At 53.2% G+C, this 21,927-nt stretch overlaps 3 protein-coding genes across 3 annotated transcripts; all 3 read left to right on the forward strand.

The window, feature by feature from the left end:
- The first annotated feature begins 3,976 nt into the window (after nucleotides 1–3,976).
- Nucleotides 3,977–5,125, forward strand: LOC136789047 (E3 ubiquitin-protein ligase Topors-like). Its single transcript, XM_066988399.1, has 2 exons — nucleotides 3,977–4,194; nucleotides 4,441–5,125. The coding sequence occupies exon 2, from the start codon at nucleotides 4,469–4,471 to the stop codon at nucleotides 5,105–5,107; it is 639 nt and encodes a 212-aa protein (XP_066844500.1). The 5' UTR covers nucleotides 3,977–4,194; nucleotides 4,441–4,468; the 3' UTR covers nucleotides 5,108–5,125.
- A 5,711-nt stretch (nucleotides 5,126–10,836) lies between these two features.
- LOC136789104 (E3 ubiquitin-protein ligase Topors-like) lies at nucleotides 10,837–13,239 on the forward strand. The gene is made up of 2 exons (XM_066988743.1): nucleotides 10,837–11,057; nucleotides 11,304–13,239. Exon 2 carries the CDS (start codon nucleotides 11,332–11,334, stop codon nucleotides 11,968–11,970), a length of 639 nt encoding a protein of 212 aa, XP_066844844.1. The 5' UTR covers nucleotides 10,837–11,057; nucleotides 11,304–11,331; the 3' UTR covers nucleotides 11,971–13,239.
- A 4,458-nt stretch (nucleotides 13,240–17,697) lies between these two features.
- Nucleotides 17,698–18,849, forward strand: LOC136788961 (E3 ubiquitin-protein ligase Topors-like). Its single transcript, XM_066988153.1, has 2 exons — nucleotides 17,698–17,918; nucleotides 18,165–18,849. Exon 2 carries the CDS (start codon nucleotides 18,193–18,195, stop codon nucleotides 18,829–18,831), a length of 639 nt encoding a protein of 212 aa, XP_066844254.1. The 5' UTR covers nucleotides 17,698–17,918; nucleotides 18,165–18,192; the 3' UTR covers nucleotides 18,832–18,849.
- The last annotated feature ends 3,078 nt before the right edge of the window (nucleotides 18,850–21,927 follow it).

Here is a 21,927-nt window from a genome sequence, read left to right on the forward strand (position 1 = left end):
GGACCGGTGCTTTTCGATATCTTCATCAAAGATGTAGACGATGGGATTGAGTGCACCCTCAGCAGGTGTGCAGATGACACCGAGCTGAGTGGTGCAGTTGATACCAAAGAAGGAAGAGATGCCTTTCAAAGGGACCTGGACAGGCTGGAGAATTGGGCCCACATGAACCTAATGAAGTTCAACAAGTCCAAGTGCAGGGTGCTGCACCTGGGCTGGGGCAATCCCGGACATGAGCACAGACTGAGAGAAGAACTCATTGAGAGCAGCCCTGCAGAGAAGGACTTGGGGATTCTGGTGGACAAAAGGCTTGACATAAGCCAGCAGTGGGAGCTCGCAGCCCAGCAGGCCAACCGCGTCCTGGGCTGCATCAACAGAGGGGTGGGCAGCAGGGGAGGGAGGTGATTGTCCCCCTCTGCTCCGCCCTTATGAGGCCCCACCTGGAGTACTGCGTCTAGGTTTGGTGCTCCCAGCACCACCAGAAGGAAGTGGACCTATAAGCATGAGTCCAGAGGAGGGCCACAAAGATGCTCAGAGGGCTGGAGCACATCTCCTATGAAGAAAGACTGAGAGAGCTGGGGCTGTTCAGCCTCAGAAGAGAAGGCTCCAGGGGGACCTCATTGTGACCTTTCGATACTTAAAGAGGTTTTCCGAAAAGGATGGAGTAGGTCTCTTTACTCAGGTAGATAATGATAGGACAAGGGGAATGGTCTTAAACTAAAAGGGGGTAGATTTAGACTAGACATCAGGAGGAAAATTTTTCTGTAAGGGCAGTGAGGCACTGGAACAGGTTGCCAAGAGAAGTTGTGGATGCCCCATCCCTGGAGGTGTTCAAGGCCAGGCTGGATGCAGCCTTGGCCAGCCTGGTCTAGTGGGTGCCATCCCTGGCTCTGGCAGAGGGATTGAAGTTAGCTGGTCTCTGAGGTCCCTTCCAACCCAAGCCATTCTATGATTAGTCAGTTTGTTTATGAGGATGTTAAGAGACACAGTGTCAAATACCTTACTAAAGTCAGGCTAAGCAGAATGAACTGCTCTTACACCATCCACCAAGCTGATCACCCCACAGAATCATAGAATCACAGAATATCCTGAGTTGGAAGGGACCCACAAGGATTATCGAGTCCAACTCCTGGCTCCATGCAGAATGACCCCAAAATCAAACCCTATCTATGTCTGAGCGCGTTGTCCAAACGCTTCTTGAATTCTGTCAAGTTTGGTGCTGTGACCACTTCCCTCGAGAGCCTGTTCCAGTGCCTGCCCACCCTCTTAGTAAAGAGCCTTTTCCAGATATCCCTCTTTCTTGCTGATGAACCGTTACCTAGCAAAAGGGGTTACTGAAATTACTTTCACCCAGAGTCCCACTGCTAGGAAGGAACTCCGCCTTGGACAGAAGATCTGAGGCAGGAAACGACCTCCTGAGATCACCTGGTCCAGGCTTCTGCTCAAACAAGGTCAGCTAGTGCAAGTTGCCCTGGACCATGTCCACTCAGGGTTTGGTTGTCTCTAACCAAAGACAGAGGCTCCTCATCCTCTCTGAGCAACCTTTGCTGATTTTTGGCCGCCCCACAGGAGAAAAGTGTTTCCTTGTGTTCAGATGGAATTTCATGGTTTTTAATTTTTGCCACTTCCTCTTTACCTGTCAGTGGGCACCACTAAGAGTCTGGCTCCCTCTTTCTCATTCTTTCCCATCAGGTATTTACACACGCCCTGAGCCTTCTCTTCTCCAGGCTGAACAGTCCCAGTTCTTTCAGCCTTTCATCACAGGAGAGATGCTTCATTCCCTTCATCATTTTTGTGGCCTTCTGCTGGACTCATTCCAGTATATCCTAATCTCTCCTGTACTGGGGAGCCCAGTACTAGACACAGAACTGCAGATGTGTTGTGGTGGTTTTACACAGCTGGGCATCTGAGCTCCACCACAACTGCTTGCTCCCTCCCGCTCCTCAAAGGGAAAGGGGGAGAAAATACAATGAAAAGGGCTCAGTGGTTGACATAAGGACAGGGAGATCCCTCAACAATTATTGTCACAGGCAAAACAGACTCAGCATAGGGATATTAATACAATTGATTGCCTATTACTAACAAGCTAGAGAAGTGAGAAACAAAGGAAAGAAGCCAAAAAAACCTTCCCCCCATCCGTCCTCTTCCACCTTCTCCTCCTAAACAGTGCAGGGGAATGGGGAACGGGGGCTGCGGTCAGTCCCTAACACTTCATCTCCGCCGCTCCTTCACGGTCCCTCTCTGCCCCTGCTCCCCGTGGGGTCCCTCCCACGGGATGCCGTCCTTCCCGAACTGAGCCTGCGGGGGCTGCCCACAGGCAGCAGCTCTTCAAGCACTGCTCCCACACGGCTCCGTACCACGGGGTCCATTCCCCAGGAGCAAACTGCTCCAGCACAGGTCCCCCACGGGTGGGCGGCAGCTCCCCCCAGACCCCCTGCTCCTGCGTGGGCTCCTCTCCACGGGCTGCAGCTCCGGCCCGGGGCCTGCTCCTGCGGGGGCTCTCCATGGGCCGCAGCCTCCTCCAGGCCACCTCCACCTGCTCCACCGGGGGCTCCTCCACGGGCTGCAGCGTGGAGATCTGCTCCGTGTGGGACCCATGGGCTGCAGGGGGACAGCCTGCTCCACCAGGCCGCAGGGGAACTTCTGACCTTGGTGTCTGCTTGGCTGTTTTTCTCGCATTTTCTCACTCCTCTCTCCCAGTTGTTCTTGGGCAGCACTTTCTCCCTTTCTTACAATGACGCATCCAGCGCCGTTCACTGGCTTGGCTCTGGCCAGCAGCGGGTCCTTTTTCGAGCTGGCTGGAACTGGCTCCGATCTGATGTGGCAGCTGCTGGGCTCTGCTCATGGCGTACACCCCTGCAGCCCCCTAGAAACCTTGCCACATAAACCCAACGTAAGAGCTCACAAACTTTGCCAGACATACAATGATTTCTTCATATTTGACTGGTTAAAAAAAAAAAAAAAGTAAGGCGCATGTCAAATATCATCATGCAGAATCGTAGTATTTCTTTCCCACTAAAAATGTGCAGCAAAATAAATTATTTTCTTCAAATATAGTCATAATGTTTCAGCAAGTTTAAATTTGTTAGTATTCCAGGTTGGCTGACAACTCCAGAATGCTCCCAACTCTAGAAGAGATCAATTTTGACATCCTATGAAAATGTGGCCCATAAAGGTGGTGTCAGAGTATACTTAGAGCTATCTTGCTGGATGTGTGTGGTGGGTGAATGCTTCGTTTCATTCTGTGACGCAGTTTAGATTCTCTAAATTTTCACCTATCCAAACTGCAAGTTGAATTGTTGTCTTTTCCGACTAATAGAATCTGTTACGTACTGTTGAACCTACTAATGTGTTCCTATGCAGAACAGTGGTTGATTAAGCTTTTGTTGAAAAAAAAGCAACTCAAAAGTAGTAACCAAAATTATTGTTTGCTTTTATTTTGCTGAAAGGAGTTAGACAACAATCTCTCTTGAATTGGAGAGAATTTTATTTTTTTTAAATAAGATTGTATTTCAGAATTCTTCATCCTTCCTTTCTTCACATAAACTTACTGACATCAATTTCAAAAATATTGTTCTCGTAACTATTTGACGATTTCCCATTGTGTGGGTTATCTTTTTGTTGTTGTTGTTGTTTGTTTTAAGGAGCTTTGAATTTACACAGCTGATGCAGTTCTCACATTCCTTTCAGGCTTATTGTCATCATACCTCTCTCTGTTCAATATTACCAACACCGTCCCACTTATCACAATCCCATTTGAATCAAAGGCAACTTGCTTCTTGTTGGTGGAAGCTTTCAAGCTTCCCCCTTGGGAACACGGGTCTTCCTCGCTGGGCAGCCCCAGAGACCCCTGTGATGTCGCCAAGCAGCGACTGTGACTGCCCGTGACCTCAGTGCTTTTCAGCAGCTGTAGGCTCTGTCCCCGTGCCTTTTGTCCAGGAGCTCCTGCGGGTGCACACGCGAGGCGTGACAGCTCCTGCAGGACCGTGGCTTGTGCTTCGAGCTGTGGCTTTTGGAGAGCAGCGGCTCTGGGCGCAGAGCAAAGGCAGCCTCTTGCAGCGCTCCTCTCCACGCTGACAGCTGCAGGGTGCTGCGTGTGGGTCCCACACGGCGGCTGTCCCAGGAGGGGGCCAAGGTCTTTGGCAGCGCTGAAGATTCCTGGAGAGTTTCTCCACCGTCCCTGAGCGCCTTCGTCAGGTACCTCAGTTCACCCCAGTCATACAGGGCCTCAGGGAGAGAGCACGTGGAGATCAGGGGTCATGGACACCCCGGCTCTTCCCCAGAGCCCCAGAGCTGACGGGGGAAGGCAGGGCTGGAGGGTAGCCCCTGAGGCTGGCTGTCCCACAGGACTGCTGCTGCTTCTCAAGCCACAGGGAGCCCCTTTGGGAGGCCCTTTCCTACCCTCTCCCTCAGCTGAGGCTCCCTTTCTTTTTCCCCTCCTAGCACCAGACAAGGTCGACACGTGGCAAAGATGTCGGGGCAGGACATGGCAGCGGGTGCCCAGAAAGCTATGGAGGAGTGCGCCTTAGACGTGACTGCCGGCGCCAGCCAGCAGCAGCAGGCCAGGCCGTTGGAGGCAGCAGAAGACCTCCTGTGTCCCATCTGTATGAATGACATCGAGAAAGCAGCCTACGTGGCCTTCTGCTTGCACCGCTTCTGCTTGGAGTGCATCCAGCAGTGGGCCGAGAGGAAAGCCACGTGCCCCATCTGCAGGCGGCCCTTCCACCGGCTCCTGCACTCGGTGCGAGCGGACGATGACTACCAGGAATACGTCATCGTCTCTTCCACCCGTCGCCGCAGGGACGTGGCCAGAGAGAGGGACCGGAGCAGGTCCCCGCACCGGCAGTCCAGCCCACACAACTCGACCGCTGACCACAGCCCTTCAGCACCCGGAAGGAGGCCTGTGGGACGTGACCCAGCATCCGGAGAAGATGCCATTCGGGGGCCCTCCAACACCACCTCCCAGCAGGCTCCCACATCCGGCACTTCTGGGGAGCCAACCCGGCTGAGTACAGGGCAGCACCCGGCCGGCCCTACGGCCGCACCTCGCGCCAGCTTCAGAACAGTGCTGCGGCGAGCTCTGCGGCTTGACTTCTGTTACCTCCAATAAACATCTGGGTGACATTCAGGGGAGTGTTTTTTAAACTAACAGAACAACCCACACTAGGGAATGGTTTCCGCCACTGACTCAGCAGGGGAGGAAATTTCCGGGTCTGAGTGCTGACTTGGTGTAGCATAAATGCCACAACAGAGCACGTCTCCATGCTGCTCTCCCAGACTCCTCCTTCCCAGCACCGGCCCAGTGGTGCACAAGCCCTCTGACCCCACACGTTGGTGGCAGGTCCTCAAGACCTGCACAGAGCTCAGCTGCCATAAACACGGCCATGCTGACAGCCCCATCCCTGGGGATGGCTCTTCTCTTTAGGGGAATCACTGTCTGTTTTGGAAAAGCCATTGCAGGGGAGTGAGGCCCTTTGTTGACCTACACGCCTCTGCTCGGTCTCTGTGGGCAGAGGAAAGCTCTGGACCCCCAGCCTTCTGGGAGTCCTGCAGCAATCCAGCAGCAGACTGCCCTTCAAGCAAAACACAGTTTTTCCACAAGTGGAAGCAGCAGGTGAATCTGTGGGTTGCTCCTGCACAGCCTGCTCCAGGTGACCCTGCTTGAGTAGTAAGGAGGTGGCTCTTCTGCCCACCCTCAGTGGAAAGGTGCCAGCGTAAGGGCCCAGAGCGGCCCCTGTGGCTGAGCTATGACCTCCACGTTGACAAGGCGGAACCAGGCTCTTCACAGCAGTGCACTGCGATCTGAAAAGTGTGTGCCCACCTACACTGAAAGAAGCCAAGTTCACACTGGAGAGAAAGGGAAACCTTTCTGTTCGTGGGGAATCTCCAGAAGGGAGCAGGTTGCCCTGAGAGGTTGCGCCACCTGCATCCTTTCAGCTTCTCAAGACCTGGCTGCAGGAATCGCCAGGGACATGTGGTCTGACGTCCTTGCTGGGGCTGCTTTCAGCAGCAGGCTTTCCTGGGGACCTCCAGGGCTCCTTTCCAACCTCAGCTTTCCAAAATGTTCATTCCCATATGTTATAGCCTCTATTACTCTGGAGGATTTTGTGTCTTCAAAGACTTTGTGGGTTCTCCTCACAGTGTCTGAAGGCCTTAACTCTCAAGGAGTTCTTCTCTCAGTCTGTGCTCATGTCCGGGATTGCCCCAGCCCAGGGGCAGCACCCTGCACTTGGACTTGTTGAACCTCATTAGGTTCATGAGGGCCCACTTCTCCAGCCTGTCCGGGTCCCTTTGAAAGACATCCCTTCCTTCTTTGGTATCAACTGCACCACTCAGCTCGGTGTCATCTGCACACCTGCTGAGGGTGCTCTCAATCCCATCGTCTACATCTTTGATGAAGATACCGAAAAGCACCGGTCCCAAGACAGACCCCTGAGGTACACCGCTCGTCACCGGTCCCCACCTGGGCATAGGGCCATTGACCACCATAAAAGGCCGCCATATTGGTCAGGCATGATTTGCCCCTGTTGAGGCCATGCTGGGTGTTCTGGATCACCTCCTTGATAGGACAAGGTTAGATAGATTAGCGGGCAGTGAGCTGGTAAGGGTTGTGCAAAATAACAATTTTCCCCAGGGGACAGTACTGCTCAACATGTCATTAATGACCCGGACCATGTGCATCCTCAGCACATTGGCAGATGATACAAAAATGGGAGGAGTGGCTGGCAGACCAGAAGGCCATGCTCTCGTCCAGAGAAACCTTGACAGGCTGGAGCAACAGGCTAACAAGAGATTTATGGTGGTCAATGGCCCTATGCCCAGGTGGAGACCAGTGACGAGCGGTGTACCTCAGGGGTCTGTCTTGGGACCGGTGCTTTTCGATATCTTCATCAACAATATAGATGATGGGATTGAGTGCACCCTCAGCAGGTGTGCAGATGACACCGAGCTGAGTGGTGCAGTTGATACCAAAGAAGGAAGAGATGCCTTTCAAAGGGACCTGGACAGGCTGGAGAATTGGGCCCACATGAACCTAATGAAGTTCAACAAGTCCAAGTGCAGGGTGCTGCACCTGGGCTGGGGCAATCCCGGACATGAGCACAGACTGAGAGAAGAACTCATTGAGAGCAGCCCTGCAGAGAAGGACTTGGGGATTCTGGTGGACAAAAGGCTTGACATAAGCCAGCAGTGGGAGCTCGCAGCCCAGCAGGCCAACCGCGTCCTGGGCTGCATCAACAGAGGGGTGGGCAGCAGGGGAGGGAGGTGATTGTCCCCCTCTGCTCCGCCCTTATGAGGCCCCACCTGGAGTACTGCGTCTAGGTTTGGTGCTCCCAGCACCACCAGAAGGAAGTGGACCTATAAGCATGAGTCCAGAGGAGGGCTACAAAGATGCTCAGAGGGCTGGAGCACATCTCCTATGAAGAAAGACTGAGAGAGCTGGGGCTGTTCAGCCTCAGAAGAGAAGGCTCCAGGGGGACCTCATTGTGACCTTTCGATACTTAAAGAGGTTTTCCGAAAAGGATGGAGTAGGTCTCTTTACTCAGGTAGATAATGATAGGACAAGGGGAATGGTCTTAAACTAAAAGGGGGTAGATTTAGACTAGACATCAGGAGGAAAATTTTTCTGTAAGGGCAGTGAGGCACTGGAACAGGTTGCCAAGAGAAGCTGTGGATGCCCCATCCCTGGAGGTGTTCAAGGCCAGGCTGGATGCAGCCTTGGCCAGCCTGGTCTAGTGGGTGCCATCCCTGGCTCTGGCAGAGGGATTGAAGTTAGCTGGTCTCTGAGGTCCCTTCCAACCCAAGCCATTCTATGATTAGTCAGTTTGTTTATGAGGATGTTAAGAGACACAGTGTCAAATACCTTACTAAAGTCAGGCTAAGCAGAATGAACTGCTCTTACACCATCCACCAAGCTGATCACCCCACAGAATCATAGAATCACAGAATATCCTGAGTTGGAAGGGACCCACAAGGATTATCGAGTCCAACTCCTGGCTCCATGCAGAATGACCCCAAAATCAAACCCTATCTATGTCTGAGCGCGTTGTCCAAACGCTTCTTGAATTCTGTCAAGTTTGGTGCTGTGACCACTTCCCTCGAGAGCCTGTTCCAGTGCCTGCCCACCCTCTTAGTAAAGAGCCTTTTCCAGATATCCCTCTTTCTTGCTGATGAACCGTTACCTAGCAAAAGGGGTTACTGAAATTACTTTCACCCAGAGTCCCACTGCTAGGAAGGAACTCCGCCTTGGACAGAAGATCTGAGGCAGGAAACGACCTCCTGAGATCACCTGGTCCAGGCTTCTGCTCAAACAAGGTCAGCTAGTGCAAGTTGCCCTGGACCATGTCCACTCAGGGTTTGGTTGTCTCTAACCAAAGACAGAGGCTCCTCATCCTCTCTGAGCAACCTTTGCTGATTTTTGGCCGCCCCACAGGAGAAAAGTGTTTCCTTGTGTTCAGATGGAATTTCATGGTTTTTAATTTTTGCCACTTCCTCTTTACCTGTCAGTGGGCACCACTAAGAGTCTGGCTCCCTCTTTCTCATTCTTTCCCATCAGGTATTTACACACGCCCTGAGCCTTCTCTTCTCCAGGCTGAACAGTCCCAGTTCTTTCAGCCTTTCATCACAGGAGAGATGCTTCATTCCCTTCATCATTTTTGTGGCCTTCTGCTGGACTCATTCCAGTATATCCTAATCTCTCCTGTACTGGGGAGCCCAGTACTAGACACAGAACTGCAGATGTGTTGTGGTGGTTTTACACAGCTGGGCATCTGAGCTCCACCACAACTGCTTGCTCCCTCCCGCTCCTCAAAGGGAAAGGGGGAGAAAATACAATGAAAAGGGCTCAGTGGTTGACATAAGGACAGGGAGATCCCTCAACAATTATTGTCACAGGCAAAACAGACTCAGCACAGGGATATTAATACAATTGATTGCCTATTACTAACAAGCTAGAGAAGTGAGAAACAAAGGAAAGAAGCCAAAAAAACCTTCCCCCCATCCGTCCTCTTCCACCTTCTCCTCCTAAACAGTGCAGGGGAATGGGGAACGGGGGCTGCGGTCAGTCCCTAACACTTCATCTCCGCCGCTCCTTCACGGTCCCTCTCTGCCCCTGCTCCCCGTGGGGTCCCTCCCACGGGATGCCGTCCTTCCCGAACTGAGCCTGCGGGGGCTGCCCACAGGCAGCAGCTCTTCAAGCACTGCTCCCACACGGCTCCGTACCACGGGGTCCATTCCCCAGGAGCAAACTGCTCCAGCACAGGTCCCCCACGGGTGGGCGGCAGCTCCCCCCAGACCCCCTGCTCCTGCGTGGGCTCCTCTCCACGGGCTGCAGCTCCGGCCCGGGGCCTGCTCCTGCGGGGGCTCTCCATGGGCCGCAGCCTCCTCCAGGCCACCTCCACCTGCTCCACCGGGGGCTCCTCCACGGGCTGCAGCGTGGAGATCTGCTCCGTGTGGGACCCATGGGCTGCAGGGGGACAGCCTGCTCCACCAGGCCGCAGGGGAACTTCTGACCTTGGTGTCTGCTTGGCTGTTTTTCTCGCATTTTCTCACTCCTCTCTCCCAGTTGTTCTTGGGCAGCACTTTCTCCCTTTCTCACAATGACGCATCCAGCGCCGTTCACTGGCTTGGCTCTGGCCAGCAGCGGGTCCTTTTTGGAGCTGGCTGGAACTGGCTCCGATCTGATGTGGCAGCTGCTGGGCTCTGCTCATGGCGTACACCCCTGCAGCCCCCTAGAAACCTTGCCACATAAACCCAACGTAAGAGCTCACAAACTTTGCCAGACATACAATGATTTCTTCATATTTGACTGGTTAAAAAAAAAAAAAAAGTAAGGCGCATGTCAAATATCATCATGCAGAATCGTAGTATTTCTTTCCCACTAAAAATGTGCAGCAAAATAAATTATTTTCTTCAAATATAGTCATAATGTTTCAGCAAGTTTAAATTTGTTAGTATTCCAGGTTGGCTGACAACTCCAGAATGCTCCCAACTCTAGAAGAGATCAATTTTGACATCCTACGAAAATGTGGCCCATAAAGGTGGTGTCAGAGTATACTTAGAGCTATCTTGCTGGATGTGTGTGGTGGGTGAATGCTTCGTTTCATTCTGTGACGCAGTTTAGATTCTCTAAATTTTCACCTATCCAAACTGCAAGTTGAATTGTTGTCTTTTCCGACTAATAGAATCTGTTACGTACTGTTGAACCTACTAATGTGTTCCTATGCAGAACAGTGGTTGATTAAGCTTTTGTTGGAAAAAAAAGCAACTCAAAAGTAGTAACCAAAATTATTGTTTGCTTTTATTTTGCTGAAAGGAGTTAGACAACAATCTCTCTTGAATTGGAGAGAATTTTATTTTTTTTAAATAAGATTGTATTTCAGAATTCTTCATCCTTCCTTTCTTCACATAAACTTACTGACATCAATTTCAAAAATATTGTTCTCGTAACTATTTGACGATTTCCCATTGTGTGGGTTATCTTTTTGTTGTTGTTGTTGTTTGTTTTAAGGAGCTTTGAATTTACACAGCTGATGCAGTTCTCACATTCCTTTCAGGCTTATTGTCATCATACCTCTCTCTGTTCAATATTACCAACACCGTCCCACTTATCACAATCCCATTTGAATCAAAGGCAACTTGCTTCTTGTTGGTGGAAGCTTTCAAGCTTCCCCCTTGGGAACACGGGTCTTCCTCGCTGGGCAGCCCCAGAGACCCCTGTGATGTCGCCAAGCAGCGACTGTGACTGCCCGTGACCTCAGTGCTTTTCAGCAGCTGTAGGCTCTGTCCCCGTGCCTTTTGTCCAGGAGCTCCTGCGGGTGCACATGCGAGGCGTGACAGCTCCTGCAGGACCGTGGCTTGTGCTTCGAGCTGTGGCTTTTGGAGAGCAGCGGCTCTGGGCGCAGAGCAAAGGCAGCCTCTTGCAGCGCTCCTCTCCACGCTGACAGCTGCAGGGTGCTGCGTGTGGGTCCCACACGGCGGCTGTCCCAGGAGGGGGCCAAGGTCTTTGGCAGCGCTGAAGATTCCTGGAGAGTTTCTCCACCGTCCCTGAGCGCCTTCGTCAGGTACCTCAGTTCACCCCAGTCATACAGGGCCTCAGGGAGAGAGCACGTGGAGATCAGGGGTCATGGACACCCCGGCTCTTCCCCAGAGCCCCAGAGCTGACGGGGGAAGGCAGGGCTGGAGGGTAGCCCCTGAGGCTGGCTGTCCCACAGGACTGCTGCTGCTTCTCAAGCCACAGGGAGCCCCTTTGGGAGGCCCTTTCCTACCCTCTCCCTCAGCTGAGGCTCCCTTTCTTTTTCCCCTCCTAGCACCAGACAAGGTCGACACGTGGCAAAGATGTCGGGGCAGGACATGGCAGCGGGTGCCCAGAAAGCTATGGAGGAGTGCGCCTTAGACGTGACTGCCGGCGCCAGCCAGCAGCAGCAGGCCAGGCCGTTGGAGGCAGCAGAAGACCTCCTGTGTCCCATCTGTATGAATGACATCGAGAAAGCAGCCTACGTGGCCTTCTGCTTGCACCGCTTCTGCTTGGAGTGCATCCAGCAGTGGGCCGAGAGGAAAGCCACGTGCCCCATCTGCAGGCGGCCCTTCCACCGGCTCCTGCACTCGGTGCGAGCGGACGATGACTACCAGGAATACGTCGTCGTCTCTTCCACCCGTCGCCGCAGGGACGTGGCCAGAGAGAGGGACCGGAGCAGGTCCCCGCACCGGCAGTCCAGCCCACACAACTCGACCGCTGACCACAGCCCTTCAGCACCCGGAAGGAGGCCTGTGGGACGTGACCCAGCATCCGGAGAAGATGCCATTCGGGGGCCCTCCAACACCACCTCCCAGCAGGCTCCCACATCCGGCACTTCTGGGGAGCCAACCCGGCTGAGTACAGGGCAGCACCCGGCCGGCCCTACGGCCGCACCTCGCACCAGCTTCAGAACAGTGCTGCGGCGAGCTCTGCGGCTTGACTTCTGTTACCTCCAATAAACATCTGGGTGACATTCAGGGGAGTGTTTTTTAAACTAACAGAACAACCCACACTAGGGAATGGTTTCCGCCACTGACTCAGCAGGGGAGGAAATTTCCGGGTCTGAGTGCTGACTTGGTGTAGCATAAATGCCACAACAGAGCACGTCTCCATGCTGCTCTCCCAGACTCCTCCTTCCCAGCACCGGCCCAGTGGTGCACAAGCCCTCTGACCCCACACGTTGGTGGCAGGTCCTCAAGACCTGCACAGAGCTCAGCTGCCATAAACACGGCCATGCTGACAGCCCCATCCCTGGGGATGGCTCTTCTCTTTAGGGGAATCACTGTCTGTTTTGGAAAAGCCATTGCAGGGGAGTGAGGCCCTTTGTTGACCTACACGCCTCTGCTCGGTCTCTGTGGGCAGAGGAAAGCTCTGGACCCCCAGCCTTCTGGGAGTCCTGCAGCAATCCAGCAGCAGACTGCCCTTCAAGCAAAACACAGTTTTTCCACAAGTGGAAGCAGCAGGTGAATCTGTGGGTTGCTCCTGCACAGCCTGCTCCAGGTGACCCTGCTTGAGTAGTAAGGAGGTGGCTCTTCTGCCCACCCTCAGTGGAAAGGTGCCAGCGTAAGGGCCCAGAGCGGCCCCTGTGGCTGAGCTATGACCTCCACGTTGACAAGGCGGAACCAGGCTCTTCACAGCAGTGCACTGCGATCTGAAAAGTGTGTGCCCACCTACACTGAAAGAAGCCAAGTTCACACTGGAGAGAAAGGGAAACCTTTCTGTTCGTGGGGAATCTCCAGAAGGGAGCAGGTTGCCCTGAGAGGTTGCGCCACCTGCATCCTTTCAGCTTCTCAAGACCTGGCTGCAGGAATCGCCAGGGACATGTGGTCTGACGTCCTTGCTGGGGCTGCTTTCAGCAGCAGGCTTTCCTGGGGACCTCCAGGGCTCCTTTCCAACCTCAGCTTTCCAAAATGTTCATTCCCATATGTTATAGCCTCTATTACTCTGGAGGATTTTGTGTCTTCAAAGACTTTGTGGGTTCTCCTCACAGTGTCTGAAGGCCTTAACTCTCAAGGAGTTCTTCTCTCAGTCTGTGCTCATGTCCGGGATTGCCCCAGCCCAGGGGCAGCACCCTGCACTTGGACTTGTTGAACCTCATTAGGTTCATGAGGGCCCACTTCTCCAGCCTGTCCGGGTCCCTTTGAAAGACATCCCTTCCTTCTTTGGTATCAACTGCACCACTCAGCTCGGTGTCATCTGCACACCTGCTGAGGGTGCTCTCAATCCCATCGTCTACATCTTTGATGAAGATACCGAAAAGCACCGGTCCCAAGACAGACCCCTGAGGTACACCGCTTGTCACCGGTCCCCACCTGGGCATAGGGCCATTGACCACCATAAAAGGCCGCCATATTGGTCAGGCATGATTTGCCCCTGTTGAGGCCATGCTGGGTGTTCTGGATCACCTCCTTGATAGGACAAGGTTAGATAGATTAGCGGGCAGTGAGCTGGTAAGGGTTGTGCAAAATAACAATTTTCCCCAGGGGACAGTACTGCTCAACATGTCATTAATGACCCGGACCATGTGCATCCTCAGCACATTGGCAGATGATACAAAAATGGGAGGAGTGGCTGGCAGACCAGAAGGCCATGCTCTCGTCCAGAGAAACCTTGACAGGCTGGAGCAACAGGCTAACAAGAGATTTATGGTGGTCAATGGCCCTATGCCCAGGTGGAGACCAGTGACGAGCGGTGTACCTCAGGGGTCTGTCTTGGGACCGGTGCTTTTCGATATCTTCATCAACAATATAGATGATGGGATTGAGTGCACCCTCAGCAGGTGTGCAGATGACACCGAGCTGAGTGGTGCAGTTGATACCAAAGAAGGAAGAGATGCCTTTCAAAGGGACCTGGACAGGCTGGAGAATTGGGCCCACATGAACCTAATGAAGTTCAACAAGTCCAAGTGCAGGGTGCTGCACCTGGGCTGGGGCAATCCCGGACATGAGCACAGACTGAGAGAAGAACTCATTGAGAGCAGCCCTGCAGAGAAGGACTTGGGGATTCTGGTGGACAAAAGGCTTGACATAAGCCAGCAGTGGGAGCTCGCAGCCCAGCAGGCCAACCGCGTCCTGGGCTGCATCAACAGAGGGGTGGGCAGCAGGGGAGGGAGGTGATTGTCCCCCTCTGCTCCGCCCTTATGAGGCCCCACCTGGAGTACTGCGTCTAGGTTTGGTGCTCCCAGCACCACCAGAAGGAAGTGGACCTATAAGCATGAGTCCAGAGGAGGGCCACAAAGATGCTCAGAGGGCTGGAGCACATCTCCTATGAAGAAAGACTGAGAGAGCTGGGGCTGTTCAGCCTCAGAAGAGAAGGCTCCAGGGGGACCTCATTGTGACCTTTCGATACTTAAAGAGGTTTTCCGAAAAGGATGGAGTAGGTCTCTTTACTCAGGTAGATAATGATAGGACAAGGGGAATGGTCTTAAACTAAAAGGGGGTAGATTTAGACTAGACATCAGGAGGAAAATTTTTCTGTAAGGGCAGTGAGGCACTGGAACAGGTTGCCAAGAGAAGTTGTGGATGCCCCATCCCTGGAGGTGTTCAAGGCCAGGCTGGATGCAGCCTTGGCCAGCCTGGTCTAGTGGGTGCCATCCCTGGCTCTGGCAGAGGGATTGAAGTTAGCTGGTCTCTGAGGTCCCTTCCAACCCAAGCCATTCTATGATTAGTCAGTTTGTTTATGAGGATGTTAAGAGACACAGTGTCAAATACCTTACTAAAGTCAGGCTAAGCAGAATGAACTGCTCTTACACCATCCACCAAGCTGATCACCCCACAGAATCATAGAATCACAGAATATCCTGAGTTGGAAGGGACCCACAAGGATTATCGAGTCCAACTCCTGGCTCCATGCAGAATGACCCCAAAATCAAACCCTATCTATGTCTGAGCGCGTTGTCCAAACGCTTCTTGAATTCTGTCAAGTTTGGTGCTGTGACCACTTCCCTCGAGAGCCTGTTCCAGTGCCTGCCCACCCTCTTAGTAAAGAGCCTTTTCCAGATATCCCTCTTTCTTGCTGATGAACCGTTACCTAGCAAAAGGGGTTACTGAAATTACTTTCACCCAGAGTCCCACTGCTAGGAAGGAACTCCGCCTTGGACAGAAGATCTGAGGCAGGAAACGACCTCCTGAGATCACCTGGTCCAGGCTTCTGCTCAAACAAGGTCAGCTAGTGCAAGTTGCCCTGGACCATGTCCACTCAGGGTTTGGTTGTCTCTAACCAAAGACAGAGGCTCCTCATCCTCTCTGAGCAACCTTTGCTGATTTTTGGCCGCCCCACAGGAGAAAAGTGTTTCCTTGTGTTCAGATGGAATTTCATGGTTTTTAATTTTTGCCACTTCCTCTTTACCTGTCAGTGGGCACCACTAAGAGTCTGGCTCCCTCTTTCTCATTCTTTCCCATCAGGTATTTACACACGCCCTGAGCCTTCTCTTCTCCAGGCTGAACAGTCCCAGTTCTTTCAGCCTTTCATCACAGGAGAGATGCTTCATTCCCTTCATCATTTTTGTGGCCTTCTGCTGGACTCATTCCAGTATATCCTAATCTCTCCTGTACTGGGGAGCCCAGTACTAGACACAGAACTGCAGATGTGTTGTGGTGGTTTTACACAGCTGGGCATCTGAGCTCCACCACAACTGCTTGCTCCCTCCCGCTCCTCAAAGGGAAAGGGGGAGAAAATACAATGAAAAGGGCTCAGTGGTTGACATAAGGACAGGGAGATCCCTCAACAATTATTGTCACAGGCAAAACAGACTCAGCATAGGGATATTAATACAATTGATTGCCTATTACTAACAAGCTAGAGAAGTGAGAAACAAAGGAAAGAAGCCAAAAAAACCTTCCCCCCATCCGTCCTCTTCCACCTTCTCCTCCTAAACAGTGCAGGGGAATGGGGAACGGGGGCTGCGGTCAGTCCCTAACACTTCATCTCCGCCGCTCCTTCACGGTCCCTCTCTGCCCCTGCTCCCCGTGGGGTCCCTCCCACGGGATGCCGTCCTTCCCGAACTGAGCCTGCGGGGGCTGCCCACAGGCAGCAGCTCTTCAAGCACTGCTCCCACACGGCTCCGTACCACGGGGTCCATTCCCCAGGAGCAAACTGCTCCAGCACAGGTCCCCCACGGGTGGGCGGCAGCTCCCCCCAGACCCCCTGCTCCTGCGTGGGCTCCTCTCCACGGGCTGCAGCTCCGGCCCGGGGCCTGCTCCTGCGGGGGCTCTCCATGGGCCGCAGCCTCCTCCAGGCCACCTCCACCTGCTCCACCGGGGGCTCCTCCACGGGCTGCAGCGTGGAGATCTGCTCCGTGTGGGACCCATGGGCTGCAGGGGGACAGCCTGCTCCACCAGGCCGCAGGGGAACTTCTGACCTTGGTGTCTGCTTGGCTGTTTTTCTCGCATTTTCTCACTCCTCTCTCCCAGTTGTTCTTGGGCAGCACTTTCTCCCTTTCTCACAATGACGCATCCAGCGCCATTCACTGGCTTGGCTCTGGCCAGCAGCGGGTCCTTTTTCGAGCTGGCTGGAACTGGCTCCGATCTGATGTGGCAGCTGCTGGGCTCTGCTCATGGCGTACACCCCTGCAGCCCCCTAGAAACCTTGCCACATAAACCCAACGTAAGAGCTCACAAACTTTGCCAGACATACAATGATTTCTTCATATTTGACTGGTTAAAAAAAAAAAAAAGTAAGGCGCATGTCAAATATCATCATGCAGAATCGTAGTATTTCTTTCCCACTAAAAATGTGCAGCAAAATAAATTATTTTCTTCAAATATAGTCATAATGTTTCAGCAAGTTTAAATTTGTTAGTATTCCAGGTTGGCTGACAACTCCAGAATGCTCCCAACTCTAGAAGAGATCAATTTTGACATCCTATGAAAATGTGGCCCATAAAGGTGGTGTCAGAGTATACTTAGAGCTATCTTGCTGGATGTGTGTGGTGGGTGAATGCTTCGTTTCATTCTGTGACGCAGTTTAGATTCTCTAAATTTTCACCTATCCAAACTGCAAGTTGAATTGTTGTCTTTTCCGACTAATAGAATCTGTTACGTACTGTTGAACCTACTAATGTGTTCCTATGCAGAACAGTGGTTGATTAAGCTTTTGTTGAAAAAAAAGCAACTCAAAAGTAGTAACCAAAATTATTGTTTGCTTTTATTTTGCTGAAAGGAGTTAGACAACAATCTCTCTTGAATTGGAGAGAATTTTATTTTTTTTAAATAAGATTGTATTTCAGAATTCTTCATCCTTCCTTTCTTCACATAAACTTACTGACATCAATTTCAAAAATATTGTTCTCGTAACTATTTGACGATTTCCCATTGTGTGGGTTATCTTTTTGTTGTTGTTGTTGTTTGTTTTAAGGAGCTTTGAATTTACACAGCTGATGCAGTTCTCACATTCCTTTCAGGCTTATTGTCATCATACCTCTCTCTGTTCAATATTACCAACACCGTCCCACTTATCACAATCCCATTTGAATCAAAGGCAACTTGCTTCTTGTTGGTGGAAGCTTTCAAGCTTCCCCCTTGGGAACACGGGTCTTCCTCGCTGGGCAGCCCCAGAGACCCCTGTGATGTCGCCAAGCAGCGACTGTGACTGCCCGTGACCTCAGTGCTTTTCAGCAGCTGTAGGCTCTGTCCCCGTGCCTTTTGTCCAGGAGCTCCTGCGGGTGCACACGCGAGGCGTGACAGCTCCTGCAGGACCGTGGCTTGTGCTTCGAGCTGTGGCTTTTGGAGAGCAGCGGCTCTGGGCGCAGAGCAAAGGCAGCCTCTTGCAGCGCTCCTCTCCACGCTGACAGCTGCAGGGTGCTGCGTGTGGGTCCCACACGGCGGCTGTCCCAGGAGGGGGCCAAGGTCTTTGGCAGCGCTGAAGATTCCTGGAGAGTTTCTCCACCGTCCCTGAGCGCCTTCGTCAGGTACCTCAGTTCACCCCAGTCATACAGGGCCTCAGGGAGAGAGCACGTGGAGATCAGGGGTCATGGACACCCCGGCTCTTCCCCAGAGCCCCAGAGCTGACGGGGGAAGGCAGGGCTGGAGGGTAGCCCCTGAGGCTGGCTGTCCCACAGGACTGCTGCTGCTTCTCAAGCCACAGGGAGCCCCTTTGGGAGGCCCTTTCCTACCCTCTCCCTCAGCTGAGGCTCCCTTTCTTTTTCCCCTCCTAGCACCAGACAAGGTCGACACGTGGCAAAGATGTCGGGGCAGGACATGGCAGCGGGTGCCCAGAAAGCTATGGAGGAGTGCGCCTTAGACGTGACTGCCGGCGCCAGCCAGCAGCAGCAGGCCAGGCCGTTGGAGGCAGCAGAAGACCTCCTGTGTCCCATCTGTATGAATGACATCGAGAAAGCAGCCTACGTGGCCTTCTGCTTGCACCGCTTCTGCTTGGAGTGCATCCAGCAGTGGGCCGAGAGGAAAGCCACGTGCCCCATCTGCAGGCGGCCCTTCCACCGGCTCCTGCACTCGGTGCGAGCGGACGATGACTACCAGGAATACGTCGTCGTCTCTTCCACCCGTCGCCGCAGGGACGTGGCCAGAGAGAGGGACCGGAGCAGGTCCCCGCACCGGCAGTCCAGCCCACACAACTCGACCGCTGACCACAGCCCTTCAGCACCCGGAAGGAGGCCTGTGGGACGTGACCCAGCATCCGGAGAAGATGCCATTCGGGGGCCCTCCAACACCACCTCCCAGCAGGCTCCCACATCCGGCACTTCTGGGGAGCCAACCCGGCTGAGTACAGGGCAGCACCCGGCCGGCCCTACGGCCGCACCTCGCGCCAGCTTCAGAACAGTGCTGCGGCGAGCTCTGCGGCTTGACTTCTGTTACCTCCAATAAACATCTGGGTGACATTCAGGGGAGTGTTTTTTAAACTAACAGAACAACCCACACTAGGGAATGGTTTCCGCCACTGACTCAGCAGGGGAGGAAATTTCCGGGTCTGAGTGCTGACTTGGTGTAGCATAAATGCCACAACAGAGCACGTCTCCATGCTGCTCTCCCAGACTCCTCCTTCCCAGCACCGGCCCAGTGGTGCACAAGCCCTCTGACCCCACACGTTGGTGGCAGGTCCTCAAGACCTGCACAGAGCTCAGCTGCCATAAACACGGCCATGCTGACAGCCCCATCCCTGGGGATGGCTCTTCTCTTTAGGGGAATCACTGTCTGTTTTGGAAAAGCCATTGCAGGGGAGTGAGGCCCTTTGTTGACCTACACGCCTCTGCTCGGTCTCTGTGGGCAGAGGAAAGCTCTGGACCCCCAGCCTTCTGGGAGTCCTGCAGCAATCCAGCAGCAGACTGCCCTTCAAGCAAAACACAGTTTTTCCACAAGTGGAAGCAGCAGGTGAATCTGTGGGTTGCTCCTGCACAGCCTGCTCCAGGTGACCCTGCTTGAGTAGTAAGGAGGTGGCTCTTCTGCCCACCCTCAGTGGAAAGGTGCCAGCGTAAGGGCCCAGAGCGGCCCCTGTGGCTGAGCTATGACCTCCACGTTGACAAGGCGGAACCAGGCTCTTCACAGCAGTGCACTGCGATCTGAAAAGTGTGTGCCCACCTACACTGAAAGAAGCCAAGTTCACACTGGAGAGAAAGGGAAACCTTTCTGTTCGTGGGGAATCTCCAGAAGGGAGCAGGTTGCCCTGAGAGGTTGCGCCACCTGCATCCTTTCAGCTTCTCAAGACCTGGCTGCAGGAATCGCCAGGGACATGTGGTCTGACGTCCTTGCTGGGGCTGCTTTCAGCAGCAGGCTTTCCTGGGGACCTCCAGGGCTCCTTTCCAACCTCAGCTTTCCAAAATGTTCATTCCCATATGTTATAGCCTCTATTACTCTGGAGGATTTTGTGTCTTCAAAGACTTTGTGGGTTCTCCTCACAGTGTCTGAAGGCCTTAACTCTCAAGGAGTTCTTCTCTCAGTCTGTGCTCATGTCCGGGATTGCCCCAGCCCAGGGGCAGCACCCTGCACTTGGACTTGTTGAACCTCATTAGGTTCATGAGGGCCCACTTCTCCAGCCTGTCCGGGTCCCTTTGAAAGACATCCCTTCCTTCTTTGGTATCAACTGCACCACTCAGCTCGGTGTCATCTGCACACCTGCTGAGGGTGCTCTCAATCCCATCGTCTACATCTTTGATGAAGATACCGAAAAGCACCGGTCCCAAGACAGACCCCTGAGGTACACCGCTCGTCACCGGTCCCCACCTGGGCATAGGGCCATTGACCACCATAAAAGGCCGCCATATTGGTCAGGCATGATTTGCCCCTGTTGAGGCCATGCTGGGTGTTCTGGATCACCTCCTTGATAGGACAAGGTTAGATAGATTAGCGGGCAGTGAGCTGGTAAGGGTTGTGCAAAATAACAATTTTCCCCAGGGGACAGTACTGCTCAACATGTCATTAATGACCCGGACCATGTGCATCCTCAGCACATTGGCAGATGATACAAAAATGGGAGGAGTGGCTGGCAGACCAGAAGGCCATGCTCTCGTCCAGAGAAACCTTGACAGGCTGGAGCAACAGGCTAACAAGAGATTTATGGTGGTCAATGGCCCTATGCCCAGGTGGAGACCAGTGACGAGCGGTGTACCTCAGGGGTCTGTCTTGGGACCGGTGCTTTTCGATATCTTCATCAACAATATAGATGATGGGATTGAGTGCACCCTCAGCAGGTGTGCAGATGACACCGAGCTGAGTGGTGCAGTTGATACCAAAGAAGGAAGAGATGCCTTTCAAAGGGACCTGGACAGGCTGGAGAATTGGGCCCACATGAACCTAATGAAGTTCAACAAGTCCAAGTGCAGGGTGCTGCACCTGGGCTGGGGCAATCCCGGACATGAGCACAGACTGAGAGAAGAACTCATTGAGAGCAGCCCTGCAGAGAAGGACTTGGGGATTCTGGTGGACAAAAGGCTTGACATAAGCCAGCAGTGGGAGCTCGCAGCCCAGCAGGCCAACCGCGTCCTGGGCTGCATCAACAGAGGGGTGGGCAGCAGGGGAGGGAGGTGATTGTCCCCCTCTGCTCCGCCCTTATGAGGCCCCACCTGGAGTACTGCGTCTAGGTTTGGTGCTCCCAGCACCACCAGAAGGAAGTGGACCTATAAGCATGAGTCCAGAGGAGGGCTACAAAGATGCTCAGAGGGCTGGAGCACATCTCCTATGAAGAAAGACTGAGAGAGCTGGGGCTGTTCAGCCTCAGAAGAGAAGGCTCCAGGGGGACCTCATTGTGACCTTTCGATACTTAAAGAGGTTTTCCGAAAAGGATGGAGTAGGTCTCTTTACTCAGGTAGATAATGATAGGACAAGGGGAATGGTCTTAAACTAAAAGGGGGTAGATTTAGACTAGACATCAGGAGGAAAATTTTTCTGTAAGGGCAGTGAGGCACTGGAACAGGTTGCCAAGAGAAGTTGTGGATGCCCCATCCCTGGAGGTGTTCAAGGCCAGGCTGGATGCAGCCTTGGCCAGCCTGGTCTAGTGGGTGCCATCCCTGGCTCTGGCAGAGGGATTGAAGTTAGCTGGTCTCTGAGGTCCCTTCCAACCCAAGCCATTCTATGATTAGTCAGTTTGTTTATGAGGATGTTAAGAGACACAGTGTCAAATACCTTACTAAAGTCAGGCTAAGCAGAATGAACTGCTCTTACACCATCCACCAAGCTGATCACCCCACAGAATCATAGAATCACAGAATATCCTGAGTTGGAAGGGACCCACAAGGATTATCGAGTCCAACTCCTGGCTCCATGCAGAATGACCCCAAAATCAAACCCTATCTATGTCTGAGCGCGTTGTCCAAACGCTTCTTGAATTCTGTCAAGTTTGGTGCTGTGACCACTTCCCTCGAGAGCCTGTTCCAGTGCCTGCCCACCCTCTTAGTAAAGAGCCTTTTCCAGATATCCCTCTTTCTTGCTGATGAACCGTTACCTAGCAAAAGGGGTTACTGAAATTAC

Source organism: Anser cygnoides, chromosome Z, assembly GCF_040182565.1.
Source record: "Anser cygnoides isolate HZ-2024a breed goose chromosome Z, Taihu_goose_T2T_genome, whole genome shotgun sequence".
Classification (NCBI taxonomy): Eukaryota; Metazoa; Chordata; class Aves; order Anseriformes; family Anatidae; genus Anser; species Anser cygnoides.